The sequence below is a fragment of the Lissotriton helveticus genome, chromosome 5_1, assembly GCF_964261635.1.
Source record: "Lissotriton helveticus chromosome 5_1, aLisHel1.1, whole genome shotgun sequence".
Taxonomy (NCBI): Eukaryota; Metazoa; Chordata; class Amphibia; order Caudata; family Salamandridae; genus Lissotriton; species Lissotriton helveticus.
In genome coordinates, this window is record NC_136065.1 from 1473465467 (window position 1) to 1473488081 (window position 22615).

Below are 22615 nucleotides of genomic sequence, written 5' to 3' on the forward strand. Positions count from 1 at the left end.
CAACATCATGTGGACTAATCCGACGCCCTCTGACCAACATGCAGAGGTACTGTGTAGAAATATTTCTAGATCCTGTCTAGTGCCTGGGGATATTTGTACGGTAAGAAATCTGACTAGATCTAGTCTCTACCAGATAAGGCTGTACCGAAGGTAAGTAACGTATTCTTTATGGACCCTGTAGTTTTCTTCAAAATACTTTTAAACTGTTCTGAAGAATGCTAATTTTCGTAAAAAGCTAGTAAATAGTGAACAACCTATTCAGACTTTTTCCTTGCTTTTTCTTGTGGCTGATTAAAAAGCGGCTGGATCTTTTGTATACTTTTCCCCATGTACAGAAATGAAACTGTAGATTTTGACCAGATTCACAGGTCATCAGGTAATGTGTAGCTGGAGGATATTTGTGACTTCAGCAACTGCCATCTCTGAACAGGTTGCTTAGATAAAGCTTATCCATAGCTATTAGTTTTGTGGTGTGGTAAACTTACATGTTTCATGCATTTAGTTTTGAATGCTAATTTAATTTGTACAAACGCTTCCATTGAAATTATTAAAATAAAAAACGTTCAAAGAAGGCACAAGTATTACCACATAGGATGTATGCACACTTCTTGCTTAAAGAGTATCCTGAAAGAAAACGCTAAATAATGTGGATGATACATCTAAATGTGTGGGCAGAATGTTTTTCAGATGAAAGAATAATTCGATTTTTAAATCTTTGAATATTGGTATTAATTTAAATGTTTGTCTACTGATTTCCTAGGCACTGCCACTGTTTTTTGGGAAATATCAGTCTTCAATATACTATTTATCAAACAATAGAATGAATGTCAATTAATAGATCGGTATATCGCTACGTTTGCTGCACCTTGCCATTATTAAGATTGACGACAAGTGTAGCAACATTTAGAGTCGTAATCTTCACTCCTAAAAAAATTTGCAATATCCGTAATCAGTTATAGGCTACAAAGTGTAAAGGCACCCGTTGTAGCAGAATGTGCAACTCTACTAACATGAGTTAACTAGCGCTGTCCCCAGATGGGGGAACGTCTCCAAGTCGCACTCTCAATAAAGTTTAACTCATGAGATTCTTCAAATATTTGTATTCTTTTTTTTTTTAAGTGCTTGTTCATGAAATACTACTTCTTTCAGTAATATCCATGTATTTATACGCAAACCTTGTGTTCTGCCCAATACATTTTGAGCTGTGCCCTTCGTCGGGTCTTTTTCTGAGAACACAGAGTTAACATTCAGCATAATACAACAAGTACATAAAGGATCACAAAATTGGTAAGAGTGATTTAAAAATACACAGAGGAGGATAACCATGCTTCATACAATGCCCAAAAAATAGTAACCATTATCAACTTCCAGCGGAAGAGCTTGAAACAAAGTGAATGATTTATGGGTGTTTAACCACATTGGTGCTAAGGCAATTCCCGCTGGGTGCTACTACTCCAAATTTCCCATTGTTCATGACAAGGTCAGCTCGTCATCAGCACAGGATCAGTGCACTGCATGACGAGCTGACCTTGTCATGAGCATGGAAGGGGTTAATAGTCCAGAGCAAGTGTCTCTATAATGCGTGGCGAACATGCAGTCACGACGCCTTTGTCACGTATTGTAAATAAACTGTGGCTGTGCAACCCGCAAAGAATGCGGACAGTGCAAAGTGTCCTTAACAGTTAAGACTCGTGCAGGGGACGATGCGCTGCTCTTTTAAATCTCAAACCTGCGTACTTAGAAAAATATGTGATTGTCGCGTGAGGAAATTGTTTATAATGACGGGTGAATCAAGGTGAGTGAATAGGTGCCTGCAAAAAACAGCTGGTGAAAATGGAGAGTGTTGATAGAAAGTGAGTGTCACGGTGTGCTAGGTTTCAAACGGACTTACAGAATTTTAGATACAATGGATGCTCATTTCCAAGCTGTCTCCCAAGCGGTACACAGCCTGTAGGGACAAGACTGAGTTTGTTTACACGTATTTTCCATGGTGCACGACGTCGATTTGTCGGTTGAAGAAATGGCTTACCTATGTGTAGGTTGTGAAAGAATTTGCACCCGTCGTTTTCTTCATGGCCCGGTAAACCTGCCTGTTCAGGCTTTGATATGAACGGTGTAAAAACCGGACGTTCAGCGTCACATGATCGCGTCCCGGGTCTAGAAAGGGTAATCAGACTGTAGAAAACAGTCTCCAAGTGAAATTCAAGAAGAAAGAATCAGCGAGAGGGGTGAAAAATGTCAAATGGAAATATGAAATTTCGAGGATAGCGATCTCGCTATTACCGAAATCGCAAATTGCGATCTCGCTAATAGCGAGATCGCAAAAACGGGAAGTCGCATTTCGAGCACAGTGATGACATCACAACCAGGAAGCAGGCAGTTCCCTCCCTCATACTGCATACAGAGCCTGATTTGGAAGCAGCACTGGCCAGAGCTCCACTCCAGACCACCTCCAGGTTGAAATCAGGAGACACCCCACTGCAGAAATGTCACAGGAAGCAGCAGGGAGCAGTTCCACAGGGAGAAAGCACAAAATTAAATTTTCCGAACAAGAGCTCGAATACCTCATTGAGGGAGTCGGTAAAGACCACAACCGAAAGATTCAAGGAGGGTGCCAGAGGCGGACAAACGTCGCATTTGGTTGCGCATCTGCGCCAAAGTCAATTCTGTGTGAGTGACCCAGCGCTCCATTGATGACTTAAAGAAGAGGTGGTACGACCTCAGAGGGCGTGCCAAGGAGAGGATTGCTGATAGGCTGGGTGAGCGTGTCGCAACAGGTGGAGGAGAGCCCACAGTCCCACCCAACACCCCATTGGAGGACCGTGTTGAGGACACCTCGCAACCTGAGGCATGCGTGGGGTTCACCCGGCTGGACTCCTCCCGACCTACCAAAGACACCCAAGGTAAGTGCCATGCGACTGTGACCCTGTCCCCTAACAATTGCCATGACCCCAGAGCTACCCATTAGAAGGCCCAGTCATGCAGGCAATGCACTCCCGAAAAGCCTAATTGCATTGTGGGACATGTAGTCTGACCAAAACTTACAATCAGCCCCATACAGCCAGACATGTCCTGTTTAAGTCAATCCAACAGCCAGTCAGGGAATGTCAGCCTGCATGCATGTAGCAACCTACCATGTGCAAGATACATGTCATTAATTTAAGTCCACTTTACATCACATGTGGCGCAGATGATCCCAGCACTGACAGTGAGGGGCTGCAAATTGATGAGAATCCTGAGGATTCAGAGGGAAACGTCCATCCATCCCCTGAAGCAGGACCATCAGGGCAAGTACCAGCACCAGCAGCATTAGCACCACCTGCAACCTCAGAGACAACTTGCGCACCACAACCGACCACTGTGACACCCATGCCAGTGGCATTGGCAACACCAGCTGCAGCCAGGACAACAACACGACGCACAGACACTGTGACAACACAGTCCAGCGGACTGGTCAGGGAGCGGCACCAAACTACACCACGCGCCGGCAGGAGGGTGGTGAATGTGCGTGTACCTGGTCTCTCAATAGAGCGCCGCATGCTGCGCCTTCACCAAATGCAGGCACGACATCTTGCAGCCATTCACCTGCAGATGCACAAGACAGCGAGGAATGTGGGCCAACTGTCTGACAGGGTGGAGAGAATGACCACTGCAGTGGAGGCTAACACAGAGGCCATGTTGACACAGCGGGACGTCAACCGGCACCGCCACCGGCAGCTGCTGACACGCCTCTCGGCGTACACGCGCTCTAACCAGATCATCGGCAACGCAACATCACAACTGTCCCGAAGAACTTTGACCATGAAGATCCAAATGGTCCAATGCTGCCAGGATGTCGCAAGAGCACTGGAGCAGGTCACCACTGCAGTGCAGGGTCTGCAGGCAACTGGCCACAGCCTGGCAGGTGGGGGGGATGACGCTAGTGAGGAAAACTCTAGCCACGACTTCTTGGGGACATTCAAAAAGCTTCCTTGGAAATACATTCCACCCATTGCTTACCATTGCCAATGTGGTTTGTAACTCACATTTTCTTGCCTTCTATTTTCTGGCTTTATTTATTTTTGGCTGTCTAGCTTCAGTTTCTCCCTTTCATTGCCCAAACCTTATTTACAGTATCCTTGTGAGTGCTTCGTTTCTGTAAACATCCCTTTAAACCTTGTTCTTATCTTGTCACATTTGCTGTGCATGCAAACGTCAAATGTCGGGGTTTTTCTAACTGAGAGGATTTCTGTGACAATCATCCCGGCAATTCCGCACATTATCGTTTGTGCACAGAATATGTTTATCAGTAAAACTGTATTTCTTTGCAAATGTAATGGTCATTTCAATTGAAGATGTGTTGTCTGTAATGGCAGGGCGCTGCCACACCATGCATACTCTACTTTACCCTATTCCACTCTACTCTGCACCGCTCCGCTCCACTCCACACTGTGCCACACTGTGCCATTCCACACTGCATCACTCCACTTTGTGCCACTCCACACTGCATCACTGCTCTGTACTCCACTTCACTCTACACCTCTCTGCTTCACTCTATTCTGTCAATGCACTCTACCCTTCTCTACTATGCACAATTGCACTCCACTCTATGCTACTCCATTGTACGCCTCTCCACGCTGCTCTGCTCCACTCTGTGCCACTCCACTCTATGCCCACCTGCTCTTTGCCACTTCGCTCTACACCACTCCATTCTACGACAATGCACTCCACTCTGTACCACTCCACTTTACGTCAGTGCACTCTATGCCACTGCACTCTACCCCGCACCACTCTGCTCTCACGTGCACTATTCCACTGTACACCACTTCTCTCTACTCTGAAACAATATACTCTACACCACCTGCACCTCTCCACACTACACTGCACCACTATACGCCACTTCACTCTACTCTGAAACAATCTCTTCCGCACCAGCTGCACCTCTCCACTCAAAACTGCGCCACTCCACGCCTCCCCACTCTGCACCACTATACTCTATTCTGTATGACTCTGCTCTGTACCACTCTCCTCTAAACCAACGCACTTTACACCACTTTATGCAAAACCAAATCACTCTACCACAGTGCACACCACTCCAGTTTTCTTCGCACCACCCTTCTCTATGCCACTGCAATCTGCACCATTGTACATGAAGTCCCTGAACTCTATGCCACACTACTCTGCACCGCTGTACTCTTCACCAGTGCACTCCACGCAAATACTCTACCCCACTCTACTACACACCACTGCATTCTCTGCCACTGAACCCTACCCAACTCGGTCACTGCATCCACACCATTGCACTCTATTCTTCCCCTCTCTACTCCAATCCATGCTAATACACTCTATGCTACTACCCTCTGTGCCACTCTACTCTGCATCACTCCACTCTACACCACTTCACTCTACCCTACACCTGTCCACTCTATGCCTCACCCTTCTGCAACACTGTACTCACCGCCACTGAACTTTAACCCACTCTACTCTGCACCACTGCACTCTATGCCTCTCTTTTGCACTCAGCACAAGTGCACTGTATGGCTCTACGCCTCTCCTCTCTATACCACTGCTCTCTATGCCCACACTCTAAGCCACTCTAATCAACTCTGCACCACTGCACTTCATGGCACTCTACACCGCTTTACCCTATTTTGAAACAATCTTCTCTATGCCAATGTACTGTGTGCCACCCTGTTCCACTCTGCACTACTGCACTCTAAGCCACTCCATTCTACACCAATGCACTCTATGCCACTTTACTAAAAACCAGTAGTCTCTACGCCATTGCACTGTATGCCACTATTCTCTATACCACTGCACTGTATGTCACTGAATTATATGCCACTCTGCGCCACTGCTCTCTACTCGTCTGCACTCTATGCCACTACACCACTCTACTGCACAATATGTCACTGCACTCTACACCATTCTCATATACTGTGCACCACTGCACTCTACACCATTTCACTTTACACCATTTCACTTTACACCTCTCTACTCTGCACCATTTCACTTTAGATCTCTCTACTCTGCACCACTCTACTCTATGCCAATGCACTCTACTATGCAGCAATACACTCTACACCACTCCACACCACTCCACCTTACTCTGCACCACTCCACTCTACCTCACTACTCTATGGCACTCTACCCTGTACCCCTCCCATCTGCATCAATTCACTGTTCTAAAACAATCTACTCTACGCTGCGCCACTCGCTCTACACCAGTGTACTCTATGCCATCCACTCTACACCACACTAGTCTACTCCGCACTCTACGCCACTATACTCTACCCTGCAACACTGTACTCTGTCACTGCACACTACACCACTCAACATCATTGTGCTCTGTCATTGCAATCTACACCACTCTGTTCTACTCCGCACCACTGTATTATACGCCTCTGCAGCACTGTACTCTGCAACACTCTTCTCTACGCCACTGAACCCTCTGCCACTGCATTCTAAGACACTCTACTCTGCAAGACTGCACTATCTGTGACTGAACTCTATGCTACTCTGAACCACTGCACTCTATACCACTACACTGTACCCCGCTACAATCTTCATCACTACACTCTGCATCACTTCATGCCACTCTAATCTATTTGCCACTGGAATCCACACTGCACACTACGCCACTCTGCAACAATGCACTCTCTTCCAAAGTATTCTACACCACTGTCCTCTAAGCCAATGCCTTCTACGCGACAGCACTCTACGACAGCTCCCTCTATGCCAGTCCATGTCACTTTACTCCACTGTATTCTATGACACACTACTCCACGCCACTCTGACACTCTATGCCACTCCACTCTACAACATTCTACTCCAATCTGGCGTTCCACTCTACTGCACTACTCCACTCAATGACAATCTACTCCGTTCTATGCCACTCTACTCTACAGCACTCTACTCTATGCCACTTCACTTTGCTTTATGCAACTCCACTCTGCTTTACACCACTCCACAACATTCTATACCTCTTCTCTCTACGACACTCCACTCTACACCCTTCCACTCTACAGCACTCTACTCCCTCAACAACACTGTATGCCCCTGCAGTCTACACCACTCCATTACACTCCACTTCACTCTTCTCTACTCAACTCTACTCTACACCACTCCATGACTCTCTATGTCACTCCATAACACTAACTCACTCCACAACACTGCTTTAGGACACTGTACTCCATGCCACTCTACCTTACGCCACTAACTTTTAGCCATGCTGAGCAGCAGCCAAGATTTTGTAAAACATGGCTAAAACATATTGGCAAGCCAATTGCTCCTGCATGGACGTGACCTATTGGCTTTGCTAATGTATGTATAAAATTTATAAAGCGCAGGAAACCCCTCAGAAGGGGTATTTCCGCGCTATCATTGCGGGAAAGTCAGATGACCATGTGCAGATAAGCTAGACCCTGAATAATGCCGTTGCCAGGAGTTTCCTAAAGCGTACAAAATTGGAGCATTTACGCAAGTCCACTGGTAGGGTCTTCTAATGCTTGTTTAAAATGTAAAAACGTTTAGCTGGCGGTTGCCCCCTGCACTATGATCGAAAGTCATATTTTCATGTCTTAAACTGTGGAAAATGCAATTAAAATAAGAGGCTTCTCCTTACTAGTGTGTGTTGGGGAAACAGAAGGCGGAGTGTGTGGCGTGTGAGAGAGCGACTCAGCCAAAGTCCCATGTTACTAATGGTATAGTGGGGCTCTCATCAAATGGTTACTATTACTCATCACCTAACTCTTCCACAGGTGTGAATCACCAGTATGGTTCAGCTCTGCATGGCCAGTCTTTTATGGTTAATAATAAATACTTCAGCCGATCTCACCCCACCTTCAAATATTATATCACTATAATGAAGCCTGCAGTAGTAGACCAGCATTTAAACATATTTGGGAGAAGTGTGCAGAGAACACTTACCGATCTCCCCGACTCATGCCAAGATGTGGTTGAATTCTGTCAAACTCTTCCATCCTTTGTACACTACCCGGTGTCCTTCTTGGCTGGTAGCAGGGATTGGTGTAACTTCCCTCTGCCCTTCGCTACCGTTTTTTTAAAGAGTAAATAGGAATGTATGTGGCCGGTTTTGCTGATGTAACAAAAGCCAAAGTGTCCTCTTTCTGTAATATGTGGTGAATTACTCAGAGAATTGTAGATCCAAAACAAATCCTGCAGGTAAGATTCCCAACAAAATTGTATTTACTCAAGTTCAATACAAGAACAAGTTTAGAAATCTTTATTTGAAATGTCGCCCGTCTAGAACGCATTTGCAAGAATGGGAGAATTTAAAACGGGACAATCTCAACAGTTTTAGGTTTTTTTGTGGTGGCCTATTGACCTAGTTCATTAGCCATGATTGTGACTTCTGATTGCTAAGGGGGAGTCATAACCAGTTTGGCTTATAGTCTCGCATTCTTCTGGAGATTTCCCTTAAGCCCGAACTTTAAACGTAAGTGTTTAAGGATGTTCCATTTTTTTTATAAATATGTTACATAAAACCTGTCATTTTGTTTTTCAAATTAATTTAAAATAATAATTCTAGCTCATCGAATGAGCCTTGGAAAGCTGCTGATGCCACTAGTTTATTTCAAGTACAAAGTGTTTGGGCCTGCCCTCATTCCTCTAAGGCAAACACATGAATCGTGCCAATTTGTCTTCTGTGAACATCTTCACTAAAATGGCATAATTTAAAAAATCTTTTTTTGTGTTTCCAGTTGGATTTTGAGAAATCGCAAGTGAAAAAGTTAGAAAAAGAACAAAAGAAGCTGTCTACACAACTAGAGGAGGAGAAATCTCGTCATAAACAACTGTCGTCAATGCTCATGGCAGAGTGCAAAAAAGCAACCAGCAAAGCAGCAGAAGAGGTCCAGCGAGTGGAAGACATAAGCTTGAAACTGGAGAAGGAGAAAACTCAAGTGACTAAGTTGGAAGAGGAACTTGCCACAGAAAAAAAGCGTGGTCTTCAGATGGAGGCTCAAGTAGAGAAACAGCTTTCGGAATTTGACATTGAGCGAGAGCAACTGAAAGCGAAGCTGAACAGAGAAGAGAAAAGGACAAAGTCACTAAATGAAGAGATTGCACGTTTAAAGAAGGTTCTGGAGGACCTGGAGGCATCAGAAAAAGCCACTGGTAACATAAAGCAGCTAAACCAAAACTCCACCCTCGTATCCACTGGCGTTGAAACTGAATATCCTCAAATGGTGTCTGTGTTTTGCCAGACCGAGCATATCCAAAATGAAAAAAACATTTCAAGTGGTATCGACAGAGTTGATCATATTACATTGTCCAATCCACCCATGCCCACCAACTCGTATGCCAAGACAAATGGCCATCACAACATGGTAATGCAAACAAGCAATGAAATGCTCCATTTACATGTAGAACACCAGAGTGAGAAACATGTTGGTTCTATTCATGATGTCATCTCTGAAAATGGAAATTCTCCTGTCAGAATGGAGTCTCCTATTCATATGTCTTCTCAGCTTCCTTCTAGTGGGATATCACTGTCTCCAAGCAGTACAGCTGCCTCATCTTTAACTTCCTCTCCATGCTCTTCACCAGTGCTCAGCAGACGTTTGATTGGTACATCAGCTAGTAGCCCAGGTTACCAGTCCTCGTACCAAGTTGGCATCAACCAGCGTTTCCATGCTGCCCGGCATAAATTCCAGTCTCAATCCGAACAAGATATACAGGCTACTGGACTGCAAAGCCCACCTCCAAGGGATCTATCTCCAATAATGGGTGATAATTCTGCTGCCAAACAGATGGCACGAAATACCGTCACTCAGGTGCTCTCTAGATTTACAAGTCAAGTACCATCAAAACCAGCTGCCCCCAACAGTTCGCCCTTTGGCACAGACTACCGAAATCTTGCCAATTCAACAACCCAGAGAAATGAATTGAATCATTCATTTAGTCCTGTTAAGGTGTCCTGCCCATTGAGTCCTTTGTCTCCTGGGATTAAATCTCCAACAATACCGAGAGTGGAAAGAGGAATTCCCCCACCAATTCCTCCAAAGAAACCTGGATTGGCCCAGTCTCCAGCCTCTCCAGTCCCTCTTTCCAAAACACCCCCTCAGTTGTCTTCTTTGGGGGCCACAATGGACATGTCTAGCAATGGTTGCACTCACAATGTAGTAATAGCCAATGGAAAAGAAATTGAAGACATCCTGCCTACCAGCAGCTAGCTATTGACCAAAAAAGGTAGCTGTGCACATTCCATACCATTGAGTCCTACATAGTGAAAAGAAGGTAATGATTTTAAGTGATCAAATACGATTTAAAATAGTCAGATATGTTATTTATTTTAATATTAGAAGAAAATATTATAAACGTAGTTTACGTTTTCTAGAGTTCTTACCATATAAAATATTCCAAACTGCCATTTTTTGTGGGATGAGCATATAGCACTAAACAGTGGTGATGAATGTTCTTATTCCAAAGGCCAGGAATGCATTTTATGTCAAATAGATCGTGTGTACTGAATTGCAAGTGATATTATAATCCAAAGGAATATCGAAAGAACTGACCTTTTTTCAATTGCCATAAGTGGTTTGAAATCTATTCCAAACGTTAACTGAATGAGCGATTTAATCAATTATTTTAACATTTTTTTTAATTTCAAGAGAGGTAGAAATCACACTAAGCACCCAAAGCTTGTGGCCAACCTGAAACTAGGGAATGTCTATCCTTTTACGTTATGCTTGGTACAGGAAACACATATTAGCTGTTCTCTGAAAGTTTGTCATTAAAAAAATGTTGTCTCTGAAAGAAATGATGTACACATACCACACCCACAAATGGAGATGTACATGGAGATTTGTTAAATATTGCATTTTCTGACTTGCTTTTAGAAAGAAAGATGGGAAGTCACCTTATTCACAACAGAGGTTGAAACCGTGGCTTTTGCCTGTGAATGTATTAGAGACTCTAGAACAGAAAGCGAATGTGTAATCCTATATAAGTAATTTGTGCAATCTTCGTTCCGGTTAATCATACGTACACTAAGTGCCTGAACTAATTCTGCAATAATAATGTGGTTTTCAGAAAAACAAAGTAACATTGAATGGCTCACATGTTTACTGTCCTTTTCCTAAGCTCATAATGTTAAGCACTATACTGTTTTAACACTGGTGACTGTCTCTTCTTATAAGTGCTGTTTTATATGCAGGAATATCTACATATTGTAAGTGCACACGGAGAGAATAAAACTCAAATAACTTAGTATGTGTGAATGTAATACATGATTTGGAGTCCTGAGTGCTAAGCCTTGTGTTACTACGTGTTTTTTGTATCAACTTGTGTATGTTTCATTATTTTGTTACTACTCTGTTATGACATGGTAATCATGAAAATAGTATGCTAATTATCATTGAGTGTACAGAAAATCTTAATGAAATGTTCGTTTGGTAAACCATACAGCTGACTAAAAGCAAACCATGTCTGCACTTAACACTTTTCAATAGGTTAAAAGAGTCATAAGGCGCAAATCTGATTTACCAAGTTATCCAGTTACCTTGCCTACAGGTATATGCTCTTTTGCCACATATGCAGCCAATTACTCAGTAACAGCTCTTTATTGGCACATTACCACTACAGTAGGGCGTCATTCTACAGTAGAACCCTCAAACACTTTTTTTTTACCCAAGAGATGGTATCAAAACTGTCAGACCAGAATTTATTTATTTATTTATTTTTGGAGTTTTCTATAGCGCTGGCCAGACCCAAGGGTATCGGAGCGCTTCACATTTTGATTGGGAGAGACGAGTGCGAAATAGTACAGTAAAAAATAGACAGACATCATACAAGTTCAGCGAATTAACAGCCGCCTGCGGGGCGGAATTGAGGTAGTGATTTTGAGGTAGTCAAGGTTCCAGTTGCGTTGTTGAGGTAGTGTTTATGAGGTAGTTAAGGTTCTCGGTTGCGCTATTGAGGTAGAGTTCGGGAATGCACGGTTGAGGTAGAGTATTTTTAGGCGGTTCTTGAATTCAGGAAAGGACGGGATAGTTCTGATGTCCACTGGGATGCCGTTCCAAATTTTCGGGGCGTTGCCGGCAAAAGAGCCGCTGGCGGTTCTTTGTTTCCGGGTTTTCAGGGGGATGAGTAGCAGGGAGTTTGAACTTCTGAGATTTCTGGATTGCCCAGCTTTCTTGAGTTTGGAGGCTAGATATTCCGGTTTCCCTGTGTGTAGGGCTTTGTGTGTGAGACAGGCTGTTTTGAAGTTTGCGCGCATTTCCACTGGGAGCCATTTCAGGTCGTTGAGTGCGGGGGATATGTGGTCGAATTTCCTTACACCTGAGACCATTCTGGCTGCTGCATTAAGGGTGGTTTTTAGTGGCGCTAGGTGGGATATGGCTGTGCCGGTTAGGATTGCGATTCCATAGTCCAGTCTGGACAGGACCAGTGCTTGGGTGGCTTGTTGGAGGTCTTTTTGTGGGATGTGAGGTTTGATTTTATTGAGGAGCTTCAGGTTAAGGAAGGCGCTTTTCGCGGAGTTCTTGATGTGATTTGACATAGTAAGTTTGTGATCCAGGGTGATTCCCAGGGATTTTACTGAGTTGGTCAAGGTGAGATTTCCACTGAGGGCGTCAATGTCTTTCAACCATTCAGTTATTTGTGGGTTGTTGTCTTTGTTAGAGATGAGGAGGATCTCTGTTTTTCCTTGATTAAGTTTGAGGTGATTCATCCCTAGCCAGTCTTGGATTTCTTTTAGAGTGTTATTGAGTCTTCGGATGTCATTGTGGGACGTGATTTCTATGTAGATCTGTGTGTCGTCCGCGTAGAGGTGGAAAGGGATGTTGGCTTTCTTCAGTATGGTGGTGAGGGGACCATGTATATATTGAAGAGTTGAGAGGAGAGAACGGATCCTTGAGGGACCCCTCTGGACATAGGGAGAGGATCAGATGAGAACGATTTTATTTTTACTCTTTGGGAGCGGTTCTGGAAGAAGGAGTCAAACCATTTCAGGACCATGTCAACCGCACCTACTCGTTCTTTGAGGGCCTTGATGAGGAGCTTGTGGTCAACCGTGTCGAACGCCGCTGACAGGTCTAAGAGGATGAGTAGGCAGCACTGATCCGAGTCAAGGGAGTTAGATATGTCGTCAACTATGTTCAGGATTGCGGTTTCGGTGCTGTAGCCTTTTCTGAAGCCTGATTGGTTTTGGTCAAGAAGGTTGATGTTGTCGAGCTGGTTGTTGAGTTGGCGAATTATGCATTTTTCTAGGATTTTGGCTAGGAAGGGTAGACTTGAGACTGGCCTGAAGTTGTTTAGGTCGTTGGAGTCGAGACCTGGTTTCTTCAGGAGGGGGGTGACCTGGCCCACTTTGAGGCAGTCCGGGATGATGCCTCTTTTTAGGGAGCTGTTGATGATTTTACACCAGATTGGAGCAAGGGTGAGTTTGAGGTCTTTGGCCATTTGGGCGGGGATGGGATCAAGGTTGTGGGAGGAAGGTTTGGAGGATGATATTAGATTGAGGATCTCGGCTTCGTGGACGTGGTCGAAAGAGGGCCAGGCGATAGAGGTTGAAGCGTCAGGGGTGGTGAGTGTTGCAGTTAGGTTGATGTTGATGATCAGAGTCGGGTTGATGTCTAGGGATAGTTCGATTTTGGTTATTTTTTCGTTGAAGAAGGAGACGAAGTTGTCACATAGGGTCTTGGAGGGTTGAGCAAGGACCGTGGATGGCTTGGAGGTTTGTTTTTTGATGATATCAAAGAGTTCTCTTGGCCTGTTCTTTGCCTTTTCTAGCGCATTGCAGAAGAAGTTTGTTCTTTCATTGTTGATGTGGTTCTTATACCTTTTTCTCATTGCTCTGAGTTCCTCACGACTGTTAAAGGAGGGGTTCTTTCTCCAATGTCGTTCTGTGGCTCTGAGGAGTCTCCTTTCCTCGTTGATGTCCTTGTTGAACCAGGTTCTCGATGGGATGTTCCTGGGTTTTTTTTGTTTTAGGGGGGCCAGTTGGTCTAGTATGGCGGATGTGGTGGTGTTGTAGTGTGAGATGAGTTCGGTAGTTGAGAGACCTTCTGTGGGGATTGACAAGGAGGAGGCTATTCTTTCTTCTAGTTCCATTGAGTTAATTTGTGATCGATTCCTGGACCATGAGCAGGGAGTTGCTATTGGGGTATGGGACTGGATCTGTTGCGTGAGGTGGAATAGGATTAGATGGTGGTCGGACCAGTCTACCGGGAGGATGTCTTCAATGGAGATTGCATCATTCCTGGCGATGATGGCGTCTAGAGTTGCCCCTTTGTTGTGGGTCTCTTTTGAGCAGTGTTGGTAGAGGTTGTTCGCTTGGAGAAGTTAGTTTAGGGATTTTATTGTGGTATTGTTCTCGTTGTTCCAGTGCAGATTGAGATCCCCTAGAATGATGGTGTTGGACTCTTTGAGGGAGCAATTGGCAATTAGGTTTGAAAGTTGTTCTGTGAACATAGTATTGTTGCCTGGGGGGTGGTATATTAGGTGGCATTGCAGTAAGTTGTTGTCCTTGGTTTTGATGTTGGTAGTGAGGCATTCGAAGGAGTTGTAGTCGAAGGTGTCACATTCGACCACTGCAAGGTTGTTGTTTTGGATAACTGCCACACCTCCGCCTTTTTTATGGCCCTTCCTATCTTTATTGACAATGGTGTAACCTGGACGGACAAGCATGTCTAGGATAGGTGGGGAGGTGTCATCTAGCCAGGTCTCAGTGATGAATGCTACGTCTATGTTGTGGTTGAGGATGGTCTCCGCTAGCTCCGTCGACTTTTTGGTGGCGGATCTGCAGTTTATGAGCATGCAGTTGGTCTGGGGAGCTTCTTTTTTCTTACGTTCGGTGGGGATGGTGATGAGGGCGACCGGGGGGTCTCGGGGGTTTGCGAGGGGGGTGCTAGTTTCTGAGACCAGTGACTACCTGTATGGAGGACTGGCTGGGGAGGGAGGTGTGTGTAGTGTAAGAGGCGGTTAGTTCGAGCGCCTCTTCCGTGGTCATGGCTTTCGCCGCTCTGCTAGGTCTCCTGGCCTGGGAAGGTGAGAGGGGGTGTGAGTCTGTATGGGGTGTTGAGGTGGTTGATCTTGGGGGGGCGTGCGTGTCGGGGGTGCGGGTTGGGATTTTGGGTGGGTGTTATGGGGAGTTGCGAGGGTGGTAAGGATGAGATTCAGGCCTAGAATTATAGTGTTGATTTGGTTTTCGATGCGGGTGAGGCGGTCATGTGGGACCTCCTGTGGGGGGGGTAGTTGGTTTACGGAGATGTTGTGGTTATGTTGGGTTTTGGGTTCAATTAGGATGTCCGATTGGGTTGAGATGGCAGCTTGAGTCATGATCTGGGTTGGGTGGGTGAAGTGGTTGCGTTGCGCAGGGCTGTTATTCCTGAGGGGGGAGAGTGCAGGTTGGGTGTGGTGTGACTTGGGGCTGGCCTTATAGTGCGCTAGGGTTGCTGGGGGGGTATTCTGCATCGAGGGTATATCTGGGGGATGGGTCGTGATGTGTGGCGGGGTTGTGTCTTTGTTTTCAGGGGTCTTTAAGCGAGGTGAGGGGTGGATGGAGGTGATTGTGTACCTGGGGGGTGGTATGGATTGGTTGATAGTCCTGGTGGGCTGGTGTACTTGGCCTGGGTCAGGTGTGATAGGGTTAGCCAGTAGGGAGGGGAATAGGTGGTCAAAGGTCTCCAGATTGGCGTTGTTGGCTTGGATCAGGACTGTGCCATTGGAGTATATGGTCACTGAGGTGATCCCGCGGTTAGGTGGGTGGTTCGGGGTGAGGAAGGAGAGCTTGTAGCTATGTAATGACTTCGTTGTCTTTGTGACTAGGCATTTTTCCCTAAGGATCGAGATCCAGTAGCCTGGTCTGGCAGTGTGAAAGATGAGGTCCATTTTTATTTGACCTTTTGAGGGGCAGTGGTAGACATTTGCGAAGAGGAATTCGGGGAATTGCCTAATTAGTTTGTGCTTAAGGGATTTTTTTGCATTGGGTGAGATGTTGTGTGGGGGGGAGATAGCGAAGGAATTTGGTCCGTGGCGTTTAATGAGAGGGGAGGACAGAGGGTAGTGGTCGATAGTCATGGTGGAAGGCGGTGGGGCCTTGCGAAATAGGTGGAGCGTATTCAAGAAGGTCTGGGTCCGTCGAGGGGGAGGGGGGGCGTTGATTGCTATGTGTTCAGGTTGAAGGGGGTGACGATCTAAGTTTGTTTCATTGAGCGGAGAAGTGCAGTTGTGGGGAGTTAGGTGGTTCGGGGTCAGTCTTCTTGTGGTTTTAGTATGACCTTTGAGGAATCCTTGAGTTAGGTTGTGCGCAGTGGGAGCTTCACGGTCTGTGTTCCATTGTAGATGCCATGTTGGGATCAGGCAGGATGGGATTCCGTTTCGGGTTCTGGATCCCTTATTCTCCGTTGTGTGGCCAGTCTTTCTTGTTGAGGGGTCCGGCGTGAGGAGGGAGGGCCCCCGTCTCGGACCGTGGCTATTTACTGACCTTGGATCTTTGTATTGGGGTTGGTTTGCAAGTTGTGAGTAATGCTGTGCCTGGGGTGTGATGGAAATGAATTGAGGCTGCTGGCATCGGTCACGGTCACAAAGTTGACAGGCTTGTTCCCTTAGGGTGACTCAATTTCATCCCCATCTTGGGGTCAGGCACGGTGAAGTCGAGCTCGGGCCAAGATTCCTTCAGTAAGGTAAGTTGCCTGAGCCGGTGTGGGTGGTCTGGATGGTGGGTGGCAATAGCGTGTTGTTTTTCTAGTGTTTTCTAGTCGCTGGTTGCCGCGGTAGGGTTCTTAGCTCCGGGTGCGCTTATAATGGAGCCGGGACTGTTCCTACAGGGTGTCCCTTTATCAGCGCCATTTTAAGGTCAGGCGGGGAGAGTCGGGCACTGTCCAAGAGTTCCCCGTTACGGAGCTTCGGCATGCATTACGTTAGAGATCAGGGGAGGTTAATCAGGAGCGCTTTACCTCTCTGTTTGCTGGTGGTCGCGTTACTTCATGGGGTCCGAGTGATGCCCTGGAAGTAGCGCCATTCTGACGACAGGCTGGGGGGAGACCGATGTGATCCGTTCTTGTTCCGTCCTTAGTTCTTTGTCGGAGGTGCTGTCATTAGCGTTGGTTTGTGAATGCCCTCTTGAAACTCCGGTGTGGGTATCTGGGGGGAGCCGGTCGCCTGCTCTTCTTCCCTGTATTTCTTGGAGCTGTATCTGGTTTCTGGGTGTTGATGGAGCGATTGTCCTGTTAGGGCGCCATTTTGGAGCCAGGCTGTGGGGAGAACGACTCGGTCCGTGATTTTTCAGATAATCGACGTCCTTGGCTTGTTCATCGGTGTCGGAGTCAATTCGATTTGGCCTCCCTTGGATCCGGAGTCCTGATGTCGAGTGAGCCTGCAGGTGGTGCCGATCCTCTGTGTTCGAGGAGGCGCTGCTCCTTGTCCTCACACGGATCAGGCAATCCCTTTCCGGGTGTCCGGTGAGTAATGTCTTTTTTTTTAAAATCTTTATACATCGCAGATACTTTTGTGGGGCAGGATGGCATGTTGTAGTTTGTCCGGGTTGTGACTAGAGAGAGGGGGTCACTGGAGGTTTTGCTCCTCTTTCTCGTGGGTCTTTTGTAGCTCGCACTCGTATCTTCTTATTCCAGGGGGTCGGGGGGGTCAGAGTGGCATCTTCCCTTAGCTGTGGAGTTCCGATAGTCTGATCACGGCAGGGCGAAGGAGTAGCGGCCGTGGGTTAGGAGATAAATCGGGGGAAGTTTGCTGAAGTTGCAGAGCTTGAGGATCCGGCGGCCATCTTCTTCAAAGCTGTAAACTTCCAAAAAAAAAACCTTCTTAGTTGGTATATAGCCCGGTGGGATCACAAAAGATTCTCCACTTATGATCGCAGTCGGAAGCAGGATCTTTGCCGACTCCTCAATGCTAGTTTTTTTCATTTCAGCAATCGGCTGGTTGCTGCATTTGCTGGCGTCACAAGCACAGCCATCATGACAGGTCTTACCCTGCTTCCGGCATCCACACATATTCGTGCTGCACATGCATTTACATTGACACACTTAAGCCCGATCCCAGATCCTCTTTCTTAGAATACCTTCTTAGTTGGTATATAGCCCGGTGGATCACAAAACATTCTCCATCTATGATCGCAGTCGGAAGCATGTTCTTCGCCGACTCCTCAATGCTAGTTTTTTTCATTTCAGCAATCGGCTGGTTGATGCATTTATTGGCCTCACACTCCCAGCCATCACGACAGGTCTTATCCTGCTTTCGGCATCCACACTTCTTAGTATTACAGATGCCTTTACATTGACACACTTAAGCCCGATCCCAGATCCTCTTTCTTAGGATACCTTCTTAGTTGGTATATAGCCCGGTGGGATCACAAAAGATTCTCTACCTATGATCGCAGTCTGAAGCAGGATCTTCGCCGACTCCTCAATGCTAGTTTTTTTCATTTCAGCAATCGGCTGGTTGCTGCATTTGCTGGCGTCACAAGCACAGCCATCATGACAGGTCTTACCCTGCTTCAGGCATCCACACATATTTGTGCTGCACATGCATTTACATTGACACACTTAAGCCCGATCCCAGATCCTCTTTCTTAGAATACCTTCTTAGTTGGTATATAGCCCGGTGGATCACAAAACATTCTCCATCTATGATCGCAGTCGGAAGCATGTTCTTCGCCGACTCCTCAATGCTAGTTTTTTTCATTTCAGCAATCGGCTGGTTGATGCATTTATTGGCCTCACACGCACAGCCATCAAGACAGGTCTTACCCTGCTTTCGGCATCCACACTTCTTAGTATTACAGATGCCTTTACATTGACACACTTAAGCCCGATCCCAGATCCTCTTTCTTAGGATACCTTCTTAGTTGGTATATAGCCCGGTGGGATCACAAAAGATTCTCCACCTATGATCGCAGTCGGAAGCAGGATCTTCGCCGACTCCTCAATGCTAGTTTTTTTCATTTCAGCAATCGGCTGGTTGCTGCCTTTGCTGGCGTCACAAGCACAGCCATCATGACGGGTCTTACCCTGCTTCCGGCATCCACACATATTCGTGCTGCACATGCATTTACATTGACACACTTAAGCCCGATCCCAGATCCTCTTTCTTAGAATACCTTCTTAGTTGGTATATAGCCCGGTGGATCACAAAACATTCTCCACCTATGATCGCAGTCGGAAGCATGTTCTTCGCCGACTCCTCAATGCTAGTTTTTTTCATTTCAGCAATCGGCTGGTTGATGCATTTATTGGCCTCACACGCACAGCCATCACAATAGGTCTTACCCTGCTTTCGGCATCCACACTTCTTAGTATTACAGATGCCTTTACATTGACACACTTAAGCTCGATCCCAGATCCTCTTTCTTAGGATACCTTCTTAGTTGGTATATGGCCCGGTGGGATCACAAAAGATTCTCCACCTATGATCGCAGTCGGAAGCAGGATCTTCGCCGACTCCTCAATGTTAGTTTTTTTCATTTCAGCAATCGGCTGGTTGCTGCATTTGCTGGCGTCACAAGCACAGCCATCATGACAGGTCTTACCCTGCTTCCGGCATCCACACATATTCGTGCTGCACATGCATTTACATTGACACACTTAAGCCCGATCCCAGATCCTCTTTCTTAGAATACCGTCTTAGTTGGTATATAGCCCGGTGGATCACAAAACATTCTCCATCTATGATCGCAGTCGGAAGCATGTTCTTCGCCGACTCCTCAATGCTAGTTTTTTTCATTTCAGCAATCGGCTGGTTGATGCATTTATTGGCCTCACACGCACAGCCATCACAATAGGTCTTACCCTGCTTTCGGCATCCACACTTCTTAGTATTACAGATGCCTTTACATTGACACACTTAAGCCCGATCCTAGATCCTCTTTCTTAGGATACCTTCTTAGTTGGTATATAGCCCGGTGGGATCACAAAAGATTCTCCACCTATGATCGCAGTCGGAAGCAGGATCTTCGCCGACTCCTCAATGCTAGTTTTTTTCATTTCAGCAATCAGCTGGTTGCTGCATTTGCTGGCGTCACAAGCACAGCCATCATGACAGGTCTTACCCTGCTTCAGGCATCCACACATATTCGTGCTGCACATGCATTTACATTGACACACTTAAGCCCGATCCCAGATCCTCTTTCTTAGAATACCTTCTTAGTTGGTATATAGCCCGGTGGATCACAAAACATTCTCCATCTATGATCGCAGTCGGAAGCATGTTCTTCGCCGACTCCTCAATGCTAGTTTTTTTCATTTCAGCAATCGGCTGGTTGATGCATTTATTGGCCTCACACGCACAGCCATCTCGACATGTCTTACCCTGCTTTCGGCATCCACACTTCTTAGTATTACAGATGCCTTTACATTGACACACTTAAGCCCGATCCCAGATCCTCTTTCTTAGGATACCTTCTTAGTTGGTATATAGCCCGGTGGGATCACAAAAGATTCTCCACCTATGATCGCAGTCGGAAGCAGGATCTTCGCCGACTCTTCAATGCTAGTTTTTTTCATTTCAGCAATCTACTGGTTGCTGCATTTGCTGGCGTCACAAGCACAGCCATCATGACAGGTCTTACCCTGCTTCCGGCATCCACACTTCTTAGTATTACAGATGCCTTTACATTGACACACTTAAGCCCGATCCCAGATCCTCTTTCTTAGGATACCTTCTTAGTTGGTATATAGCCCGGTGGGATCACAAATGATTCTCCATCTATGATCGCAGTCGGAAGCATGTTCTTCGCCGACTCCTCAATGCTAGTTTTTTTCATTTCAGCAATCGGCTGGTTGATGCATTTATTGGCCTCACACGCACAGCCATCACGACAGGTCTTACCCTGCTTTCGGCATCCACACTTCTTGGTATTACAGATGCCTTTACATTGACACACTTAAGCCCGATCCCAGATCCTCTTTCTTAGGATACCTTCTTAGTTGGTATATAGCCCGGTGGGATCACAAAAGATTCTCCACCTATGATCGCAGTCGGAAGCAGGATCTTCGCCGACTCCTCAATGCTAGTTTTTTTCATTTCAGCAATCGGCTGGTTGATGCATTTATTGGCCTCACACGCACAGCCATCACGACAGGTCTTACCCTGCTTTCGGCATCCACACTTCTTAGTATTACAGATGCCTTTACATTGACACACTTAAGCCCGATCCCAGATCCTCTTTCTTAGGATACCTTCTTAGTTGGTATATAGCCCGGTGGGATCACAAAAGATTCTCCACCTATGATCGCAGTCGGAAGCAGGATCTTCGCCGACTCCTTAATGCTAGTTTTTTTCATTTCAGCAATCGGCTGGTTGCTGCATTTGCTGGCGTCACAAGCACAGCCATCATGACAGGTCTTACCCTGCTTCAGGCATCCACACATATTCGTGCTGCACATGCATTTACATTGACACACTTAAGCCCGATCCCAGATCCTCTTTCTTAGAATACCTTCTTAGTTGGTATATAGCCCGGTGGATCACAAAACATTCTCCATCTATGATCGCAGTCGGAAGCATGTTCTTCGCCGACGCCCCAATGCTAGTTTTTTTCATTTCAGCAATCGGCTGGTTGATGTATTTATTGGCCTCACACGCACAGCCATCACGATAGGTCTTACCCTGCTTTCGGCATCCACACTTCTTAGTATTACAGATGCCTTTACATTGACACACTTAAGCCCGATCCCAGATCCTCTTTCTTAGGATACCTTCTTAGTTGGTATATAGCCCGGTGGGATCACAAAAGATTCTCCACCTATGATCGCAGTCGGAAGCAGGATCTTCGCCGACTCTTCAATGCTAGTTTTTTTCATTTCAGCAATCAGCTGGTTGCTGCATTTGCTGGCGTCACAAGCACAGCCATCATGACAGGTCTTACCCTGCTTCCGGCATCCACACTTCTTAGTATTACAGATGCCTTTACATTGACACACTTAAGCCCGATCCCAGATCCTCTTTCTTAGGATACCTTCTTAGTTGGTATATAGCCCGGTGGGATCACAAATGATTCTCCATCTATGATCGCAGTCGGAAGCATGTTCTTCGCCGACTCCTCAATGCTAGTTTTTTTCATTTCAGCAATCGGCTGGTTGATGCATTTATTGGCCTCACACGCCCAGCCATCACGACAGGTCTTACCCTGCTTTCGGCATCCACACTTCTTAGTATTACAGATGCCTTTACATTGACACACTTAAGCCCGATCCTAGATCCTCTTTCTTAGGATACCTTCTTAGTTGGTATATAGCCCGGTGGGATCACAAAAGATTCTCCACCTATGATCGCAGTCGGAAGCAGGATCTTCGCCGACTCCTCAATGCTAGTTTTTTTCATTTCAGCAATCGGCTGGTTGCTGCATTTGCTGGCGTCACAAGCACAGCCATCATGACAGGTCTTACCCTGCTTCAGGCATCCACACATATTCGTGCTGCACATGCATTTACATTGACACACTTAAGCCCGATCCCAGATCCTCTTTCTTAGAATACCTTCTTAGTTGGTATATAGCCCGGTGGATCACAAAACATTCTCCATCTATGATCGCAGTCGGAAGCATGTTCTTCGCCGACTCCTCAATGCTAGTTTTTTTCATTTCAGCAATCGGCTGGTTGATGCATTTATTGGCCTCACACGCACAGCCATCAAGACAGGTCTTACCCTGCTTTCGGCA

The 22615-nt window shown here is 46.1% G+C and overlaps 1 protein-coding gene across 1 annotated transcript in view; it reads left to right on the plus strand.

Moving 5' to 3' along the window:
* CTTNBP2NL (CTTNBP2 N-terminal like) overlaps positions 1-11211 on the plus strand; it is a 258239-nt gene extending 247028 nt beyond the window's left edge. The window contains exon 5 of the mRNA XM_078644463.1: positions 8703-11211. Coding sequence (XP_078500589.1) covers positions 8703-10175 — 1473 coding nt within the window. The 3' untranslated portion in view covers positions 10176-11211. The remainder of the gene's footprint in view (positions 1-8702) is intronic.
* Positions 11212-22615: the final 11404 nt, after the last annotated feature.